The 9,099-nt window shown below is 50.2% G+C and overlaps 1 protein-coding gene across 2 annotated transcripts; it reads right to left on the bottom strand.

Annotated features, from left to right (window-relative positions):
- Positions 1–4,555: 4,555 nt before the first annotated feature.
- On the bottom strand, positions 4,556–7,745 carry PSMG3 (proteasome assembly chaperone 3). Of its 2 annotated transcripts, none has more exons than XM_035548606.2 (3): positions 7,581–7,745; positions 6,777–6,994; positions 4,556–5,101 (listed from the first exon to the last, which is right to left on the bottom strand). In XM_035548606.2, exons 1-3 carry the CDS (start codon positions 7,714–7,716, stop codon positions 4,949–4,951), a joined length of 507 nt encoding a protein of 168 aa, XP_035404499.1. In that variant the 5' UTR covers positions 7,717–7,745; the 3' UTR covers positions 4,556–4,948. The 2 variants fall into 2 exon arrangements, with proteins under 2 accessions (XP_035404499.1, XP_035404500.1); XM_035548607.2 differs by lacking the exon at positions 7,581–7,745 and adding an exon at positions 7,181–7,423.
- Positions 7,746–9,099: the final 1,354 nt, after the last annotated feature.

Here is a 9,099-nt window from a genome sequence, read left to right as displayed (position 1 = left end):
CTGCAGGAGGGAGAGGCACGGGGAGTGGCGCAGGATGGAGGTAAGCTGGGGAGGGGGAAGGTCCCAGCACGTTTCCCGGCCCACGCAGCGTGGACAAACTGACTGTGAGTTCTTCTCCTCCCCAGGCCTTTTCCAGCAGGTCCCTCACCCAAGCCAGCCGATTCACCGTGGCCAGGGCTGCTTCCAGCAGGACGATGCAAACGTCCTTCAAGAGCAGACCCTTGTGTCTCCAAGGGGGTGTCTCTGCTCCCTGTGTCCCCTGAAATGTCTGCTTTTCCCCACCTGCCTTGCTCCTTCTGGTTTCCTCAGGGAAAGATCTGCCCATGTTTGTGCTCCTGGGAGCACGCTTGTGGCTCAGGACCTTTTTTCACCAGGCACCAGAGACTTAAGGCCTAAAATCACCCCTATCCAGCCCCTTACCAACAAGCCATCAGGCCCTTGACATCCCTGCAGACAGTGCGTGCACAACATCACCTCCCTGGGAGTCCGGAGAACACCAAGATCCTTGTGGTGTCATTCCCCCCCCCCAAATTTGTCTCCTTTCCTCATGAGTGACATGCTAGGGGCAAACCCCAGGGTTTACCAAGGGGCTGGACATTTGGCATCGCCATCACTTGACGTTCAGCCAGGGAGCAAGCCTCATTCCTTCTGGGATCTTGGGGGTCCTGGTGGAGTTTTGGGGATGCTGGAGCATTCCTGCATCTCCACAGCATCCTCATGGGCAGCTCTGCCCTCCCCGAAGCCGCTCACCCCAAGCACTCCCAGCACAGAGGGTGGCCGGGACACACAGGGCGCTGTGTACCCTGCAGCTCCAAACAGCAAGGACCAACCTAATAATACGCTTTTATTTATAGGGCAGCTTCATATCTCAAGGCCAACAGATGCACAAACTGCCGTGTTTGGCCTCTCTTTGTGCTAATCTATGGAAAGCTGCTTTTTCCCCAAGTATAACAATAGCGGTTTAAAAAACAGCAGCGAGTGGAGCTCTACCAACACAGACACTCCTCGACGCGCTGGTAATAAACAAAGATTTTAGCTGCCCGGTAACTATCACCCAGAGGAAAACCTGTAAGCACGGACTGGCGAGAGGCAGGAAAATATCTGCTCTCGATAAGCCTGCTAGGGAATGACCTCGATCCACTTAAAACACAAAAACCAACCCAAAGTCGGAGCTCGCCTGGCTCGCCCTCTCCCCGAACCCCAAGCTGGTAGGAGAGGAAACCCAGCTGGTGTCAGATCAACAGCCCTAAAAATACCTCCCGCCGCCTGTAAGCGGAGATGCCTGGGGCGGGCTGGGTGGCCGCGGGCTGGCGAGGTCCCAAGGGCTCGTCCCGGCGTACCTGCGGCGGGGCAGCTGGCCGAGGGCTCACGGAGGCGGAGGGAGCCGCGTTTTTTGCTCCGTGCAGCCGTGGTGACCCTGCCCCGGCCAGCAGGAAGCAGGATCCCGGGGAGGGATCTGTTCTTTGGACAGAGCGGACCTGCCTTGTAAACATTAACTGGAGGCCAGGGAGAGCTGGAGGCGTAGGGAGGAGGGAGAGAGATGATCTGGGCCCCCTTCCCTGCAGTCCCCCGTGCTTTTTGGGGATGCCCTGCAACAGGTTTGGCAGTGCTCACCCTCTGCCCAAGCTTTGTGCTTGGGCAGGACACGATCCGGCTCACTTCCTAATCGCTAGCCCCATTTATTCTGTTCTCAGCCCGGTGCCGTGCCGCGGATGCTTGGCCCAGGCCGTGCTGCCTCCTATTAGCTTTCACAGCCCGGCTGCGGAGCAAGCACCACGGCACCAGCAGCCGGCCCTGGCAGGCTCACCCGCATTGTAAAACTCCTAACACGTCGGAGCAAGTCATTAAAAACAAAAGCCTCCGTGCCACTCGGAGCCAGGGCTCCCAGCTCCAGAGGTAATCAGATCCCGGCCGTGCAAGGTAGCCGGGCAATTCAATGCAGCCAAGGGCCCGTTTGCTTCCAAAACAAAGGCAGCCAGGAGGTGCGAGGGTAATTCTAGCTCCAAAATTCAGCTCAACGGGACGGCGCTAGTGCCGCATCCAGCCGGGCTGTGCTCAGACGCAGACACCTGCCCTGCACAGTGCCCCTGTGACTTGGGGATGCTAAGAGAGCGCTGAGCCAAAAAAAAAAAAAAAAAACAGGCAGTGACACCTTTCTTGGGGCAGACCACCTGCAGGATTTGTTGTCCGGGATCCCCCTCGCACGACAGGCTGCTGGATCCCTCCCCAGCTGCCTGCAGCCGGGACGCCTTGCAGAACACAAACACCACCCTGGCGGCAGCCCTGTGGGGCAGGGACAGCCAGGAAGGGAGCAGAAGCCCCCACAGCCCCCGCCAGGAGCAATACCTCCAGCACGTGCCCATAAATAAGGCAGAGCAGCACCGAGCCTTCCTCAAAGCCCACTCGGAGCAGTGGGTGATGCACGCAAAGGGCTCCTGCTGCAGGCTCTGCCCTGCTACCTGCACCCACAGGTGCTGGGGGCCGATGGCTGGGGCAGCCTCTGCTCCGCTGGGGGACCCCCAGAAGCCCACCGGGACCCCCCTCCCGATCCCAGGGCCCCACTCACCCTGTGGGGCTCCTCCAGGAGCCGGCCTCGGCTGCCTCCTGCCGTGCACCTGCCTCCGCATCCCCTGCGCCCTCCTCCACCACAAGACTCCTCCTCCGGGCACCTTCCCAGCCGGGCACCCTCACCACACCAGCCCCACGCACCCTCACCAGCCCCGGGGGGCTCAGTCCCAGCCCTCTGCCCCTTCCCTGGGCCCCAGGGTGGCTGGAGCAGCAGGTAGGGCTTTGCCTCCTGCAGAAAAGCTGCCAAACGTACCTTTCCAGTCCGCCCCACTTGGCACCCACGCCCGGAAAGCAAACACGGAAGGCTCCGGTGCTGCTGCCCCACGAGCACCCCGTGGCTGTGGGTGAGCGCCGTGCCGCCTGCCCGGGCAGCAAAGACGGTTCTCCTTGCAGTTGGGAGTTAATCTTTCCCGGAGGATAACGATGACTAAAAGGCAGACATCTGGTTGTACAAGCAGCCAGGCTCGCGTGGCTGTTTTTTGGGGCAGGCCTTCCCCCAGCTTTACTGCAGATAAGAGAGCAAAGTCGAAGGACCAACTGCTCGTGGTCTGATTTATCACCCGTAGGAAGGCAGCCAGATAAGTCTGTTGTGGCTCCGCGCATCAAATGGGAGAGATTGCCACGTCCTTTCTTTGCCTGCCACTGTGTGCAGACCTGGTGGCAAAGAGAACCAGGAAATTACGGTGGTTAACCTGTGGTTGGCTTTCAGGTAGCGACACTCTTCAGGGACAAGTCTTCAGGGCACAGCAGCGGTGTGCTGACGTTATCACCACAGTGGAAGATGTGATTTACATTCAGTTTGCTGATTAACATACACTTTCCACGAGTTGCTGGACCCACAGACACCGTAGGAGTACCACGAACCAGGAAATACACTGAATTTTGTAATGGAAAAGAATCTCTATTAGCAAACCAGGATCAGCATTAACAAATTCCACATGCATCTCTCAGCCCTCCTGGAGCAACAACATAAAAAGTGTAAAAGAGAGAAAATTTGGAGTTCTGACAGATGCAAATCTTTGATTCTTGGAAGCACAGTTTGGAAAACTATTTTTAGATGAAATTTCTTGTCAAGGGCAGCTGCAAGCCTGCAGCTTTTGAATGTACTTTTAAAAAACCTTTCATTTCTCACTACCTTTAAATATTGTAAACAACCCTTACTACAGAGGGAGTCCTTTTGAAGTTCATTTTCTGCTTTTCTACCTTTAGGGGATCTTTTAGCAACAGAAATGATCCTGCAACTGGATCTACACAGGGAATGGCTGTGCTGATTCTGCTAATATCAGTGGTTCCTAACACAACACAGGTCTTTCCTGCCCAGAATTTAAATACAAGACCTGGCCTCTGTCTACTCAGTCAAGTTCATAAGTGACAAAAGTGTGTAATAGCTTACTTAAAAATTTACTACTTAGTGTTAATTGTTCAAAGAAAAGGTAAAAACAAACGTGCTTTCCAGGCAAATAGCAAAAGTTGGACTATTAAGTGTTGCATTTACTCACATGACTTCATGTAACACCACTTTTTTTCAACGGACTTGGCAGACACACCGCTGTGTAACCCCCACAAGTCCTTCTGACCTCACGTCTCCTCTGACAGGTGCTTTAGAAAAGGGGCAGCTTGCTGCGGGTGGTCCAGAGCTATGCACATGCTGCCTGTCTAAAACGCTGATAACACATAATAGGTAAACAGCCAATATTTTGTCTTTTTTTCACCACTAATTCGGGTTCCTTTCTGCCATCCTGACATCAGCTTTCACAAACTTTGAACAGTGTGATTATCTACCTCTTTAAAATTTGACTGAAAGTAAAGAATGGGTTCAGAAAACATCAGGAAGGGCCTGACATACGGACAAAAGCAGTCATATAGGAGTCATTTCCTTAAAAAAAACAGTCAAGAAAGTCTTTCCTATTATGCAACTGCTGCTGATTTGTTACCGAGGCTTGTATTTCAATTGATTTTCACAGAGTAAGAAAGAAAACACATAAAATTAGATTCATCAATGTTTCTTTTATTCACTCTGCACTGGGTGTTCCCCTTTGCGGTACACTGTAGCTACAGAGCTTGGCATCTATCACTCCTCAGGCCACAAATGCAGAGCCATGTTTCCCAAATATACAGCCCACCCAAAGTGATAAAAATAAAATTTCTCTTGTATGTCGAGACAATTGTGCTTGTCTCATCACTGACTATATGGACTGCAAACCTGTCACAGTAATAAAACCCACAAACGTTCTACACAGTAGAGAAAAATTCATCAAATTCCTCAGTATGTCCAAAACCAGCACAAAGACATTCCATCATTTTCATTTTTTGTCCTTTTAAAAAAGTGGTGATGAGTCATGGACTCAAGATCATTTCCTTGAATCCAGATGGTACAACTTCACCACACTTGGCAACTTCGGATCACTTCCCGTAGAGCTTGTATTCCTTCCATGGTCTTGTCTTTTAAAGCCATGGCGAGAAGAACAGGTTTGTTCCCAGCTTCCTGAGACACGAACGCCACCAGGTTTTTGGCACAAACATGGACGAGGGGCTGAAAAGCAAAGGTATACAGATGTGTACTCTTACAGCTGGGAGAGCCCTCATACATGCGTTACGAGAGGAAGAGTCTTGCAATGACTCGTTTGTGGAGCACACAGAGAACCTGTCTATACTGGACTCAGACTGAACATCAGTTTGCTGAACAGTTCCAGCATGATTAGAAACAGACACGCAGCTTGGCTGGTCAGCAAAGCCAAGCCATGGTACAGGACATTTTAGAAAGCACTTTCTCAACTATCTTAAAATGGAAGAGTTTGGACCTGAGAGTGACAGATGCTCAACCCACCCTGAAACAACTTTACAGGAGTTGCACTTGAATTAAGTTTTGCACCAGTTTGGAAAATTTGGAAAGCTGGTGCGGAGAGTCTTTTCTTCTGCTATTGTCTTGTAGAAAGACAGAGAAGAAAGCTGTCTTGTTTTCTGCAATTCTTAGAGATCTCAAAGTGGTGTTATATACACACTCTTTGCATGCCATGTTTTACACATGTATTTCTGATTTTAATAGAATAACGAAAAACAGAAATAAATGGTGAGGCCGAAGCAAAGAAAAGGGATATAATCATTTTAATGATTTTTTTTTTGAACAAGAATGTCCAGCTTGTCTAGGTTTTATTGACACCATAGTTATGTATTTATTAAAAGGCTGAGCTTGCTTGATTTTAGCTACCATTGTGTGTTGGAAGCATGTACCATCCCAAATGGGGTTGTTAATAAAAAGCAGGAAACCAGCAAACTAAAAAGCCTTTTCTTAAAGTTTAGATTGATTAAGTTGGTAAAATTATTTAAAAATACTATGTAACCAAGTATACAAAGGCACTTCCCAACTCCAAAGTAAAAGACAAAAAACAGATCGAAGGTGGTGCTGTTCAGAATTAGCAGATGTCACACCTAGCAAAACAAAGGTTCTCCCATCTAGGAGAGGCAGCTATTATTGAAGAATGAGAACTCCATAATGAGAAGCTGCAGACAGAATTGGGAACCCGTGTTGCTAGAGTTTTTCTAGCTTAGGCTAGTAAGTAATATTTGACAGCGTCAGTCCTGATGGAAAGCCTCATAATTTTGTAGCTCTATAACTTTTTGTTTTAATGCTTGACTAGTTGACGCTTTGCGAAATACGTTTCCTTCTGCTTTCTCTCCAGCTTTGTGAAATAGTCGATAAAAATTCATTTTGTTGAAGCAAAACAAATTAAACTTTATCAAGGGCAGGTGCTGGCAAGCACACTTGGGAGAGGGCAACTAAAGTCCATTATGGGGCTGGCATGGGTGGGGGTTGGGGGGAAGAGAAGAGACTTGAAAAGTTAAATTTATTGGAACTGAAACCCAGAAAAGGTTATCGAAGGCCATATGTTTGATCTTGCAACCTTTAAATCAACACCAGCTGTATCAAACCTGCCATAAACACTGCAAAGCAGCCCATATCCTGTAGGATACAAAATACCAGACCCCCAAACCACTCAGTTAGTTAAACTTACGCTGAAGAACAGATAAATGTGCATATTTTTCTGATGAACCCCTCTTCCTTCGGAACAGATTTTTACATTAATTTTACCACTATGCAAACACTGCTTAACTACAGTGATTCATCAACTCCCTGGCAACTGGTGCAGCCCCACCTACTACATTTCCCCCTCTGCCTTGGTGCCAGGGTGCTGTGCATCTGTTCTTACCTCATCCTTGCCCAGTAGCACTTTTGTGGTGAGCGAAGGCCTGCCAATGTTGTCGCCTATTGTGTTGGGGTCCACATAGACAAGCGTCCCCAGCTTGCCATACTGTGTTACCACCACAAGAATGGAGTTGGAGAACGCCGTGCACACCACCTCCGTGGGGACCCCATGTACCACTTCCTCTCGCTGCTTTGACGTCACGATGGGATTTGCTGCCATTGCTGCAGAAAACAATAACATAACATTAGATTAAAAACACGGACCACAGGCTATAAAAAGCCGAAATCCTTTCATTCACTTGGTAGACCGAGGTTAAGTTGATTTCGGAGCATAACAGCACCCAGAGGTGTAGGCGAAGCGGTGAGCCTGGACAGGAACAGTTGTCAACACCCAGCGTCCACACGCACCTCACAGGAAGCTGAAATCCAAGTGCGCCCACACGGACAAGTTGCTGTTTATAGGTTTTCACACTACTCGCAGTTTAACGATGACTGGACCTGTTCCCACCGAGCGCAGCACGAAGCAGAACCGGCCGTACCTCACCCTTACTGCCATCAAGGGGAGACCCCCAAACCCCCGCACCTTGCAGACCTCAGCACTGGGGGGGCAGGCAAGCAGGCGACAAAAACACCGACAATAACAACCCAAAACTATGTATTTTTTTAGGAGCCCCCCAACATCGCATCTCTCAGAGAAGAGGGGAGCGGAGTTGCGCCTCCACAGGCCCCTCGCTGCGGGAGGTGCCCGCCATCCCCTCACCCCTCCCCGGGCTCAGCCTGAGCACAGACCCCGCTCCGCCGCCCCTACCCTCCTCAAGCCTCCCTGCCGCCGCCGTTCTCCGCCCGGGCCCGCCCAGCCACGACAGAAGCGGCGCCTTTCCCCTCCCTCCAGCCGCCCGCGGCGCGGGGAGATGGCGCAGGGCCGCCGCCATCGCCGCCGCCATCGCCGCCGCCGTCTCCTCAGCGCGGGGCCGCCATTAGCCGGCCGCCCGCCCAGGGAGGCGCCATCTGCAGCGCCCCCCTCGCTCACCTCACGGGCAGCCCGCCCCCCCCCCAGCCCTCTTCGGGTGTTTTCTGCTCGTTTTTCGCTGAAAATCGCGGCTGAAAATGTAGAAGGGAGTGGGGTGTGCCCGTCCGTGACTGCCGTGCGTGTGTGGGGGGACGGCGTTGACCTGGTGGCAGGAGGGAGGCTGCTAAATTTTTTTAATTTTATTATTATTATTTTTTTCTTTCAGTTTTTACCCAGGGTGTGTCTGTGCCCAGCAGCTGCGTGTTGCTGTGTAGTGCTGGGTGGTTGAGGCATGCAGGGCAGCTCAGCAAAGGGGACGCATTCTGTCACAGAGCCTTTGGTTTGGGGCCATCCATCGTCTCACGGCCACCTTCACTTGGGTCCTGTCCTCCTCTGGCACCAGTGAGACACCTGGGTTCACTGCTGATGGGAGAAACAGGATAGTTTTCACCACTAAAATACCCTTCAACCCGTGCCCCCTTTGCTCTTGGTTCCTGAGCAAAATGCATATGGCTCGAGCAAGTAGCTCCTGCCCACCTGTGCTATAATGGGAGATAATGGCATGTATGTGAAGCATGCAAAGAGATATTTATATACCATGAGCAATTCATACAAACATTTAATTTCTGTTACATCCATACAGTTATTTTAGTGCTAATTAGGATTTTTCTCCTTTCCTCCTTTGAATTGCTAGTACTTATGAGTAACAATTTTGGCCAATTTATACAAATCTCTGGAAACTGGGTTTTCTCAGAGATTTGCAACTTTCTGGACTTCTGCATTTGCTGTGCACAGTGCATCTAAAATACATCTAAACTTTCATTTCTACTTGTTAGCTGTTCTTTACCATTCCTCATACCAGACACACAATATCCCAGCTATGGCTGCAGGAAAAAACAGCCTGAATGCTGGGTTACCTCTTCAGACGATCACTCTTCAGGACCCCATATTTTTGTTTTGTATTAAAAGTTTAAGCAAAACTTCTAACTAAATTCTAGGAAGAGTGCATAAACTTTATGCTGAGAATGCTTTAAGGCACCATTAGAGAGCAGCAGAGGTCCACGGAAAAAACTTCTGATAGAGCAGGTTATTGTGGTTAACGCAAAAAGAGAGGCTTGATACCTTTTTGGCACTCTGCACAGTCTGGCAGATAGTCTGTTTTCCAGCACTGTGAAAAACCAGCATTCCTGTTTCTTGCCTACCACAATCACTTGAGGCTTTGCCTGTTTGACAGAGATAATAGCAGCTCTTGTCAGTAAAGCCTCCTGACTCATAAAGAAGTTTATTCCTGCTCTACCTTCTCTGGAGAATAATTTTA

This window comes from Cygnus atratus, chromosome 15 (genome assembly GCF_013377495.2).
Source record: "Cygnus atratus isolate AKBS03 ecotype Queensland, Australia chromosome 15, CAtr_DNAZoo_HiC_assembly, whole genome shotgun sequence".
Classification (NCBI taxonomy): domain Eukaryota; kingdom Metazoa; phylum Chordata; class Aves; order Anseriformes; family Anatidae; genus Cygnus; species Cygnus atratus.
This window is presented reverse-complemented; position numbering and strand designations above follow the sequence as displayed.

Excerpts from the sequence above, each read along its gene's own strand:
- PSMG3 (XM_035548606.2), bottom strand. The coding sequence starts at position 7,716 with ATGGCGGCGGCGATGGCGGCGGCCCTGCGCCATCTCCCCGCGCCGCGG. Across the intron at positions 6,995-7,580 it reads GGCAGGGAGGCTTGAGGAGG|CAATGGCAGCAAATCCCATC; the intron begins GTAGGGGCGGCG and ends TGTTTTCTGCAG. Across the intron at positions 5,102-6,776 it reads TGCTACTGGGCAAGGATGAG|CCCCTCGTCCATGTTTGTGC; the intron begins GTAAGAACAGAT and ends TTTGCTTTTCAG.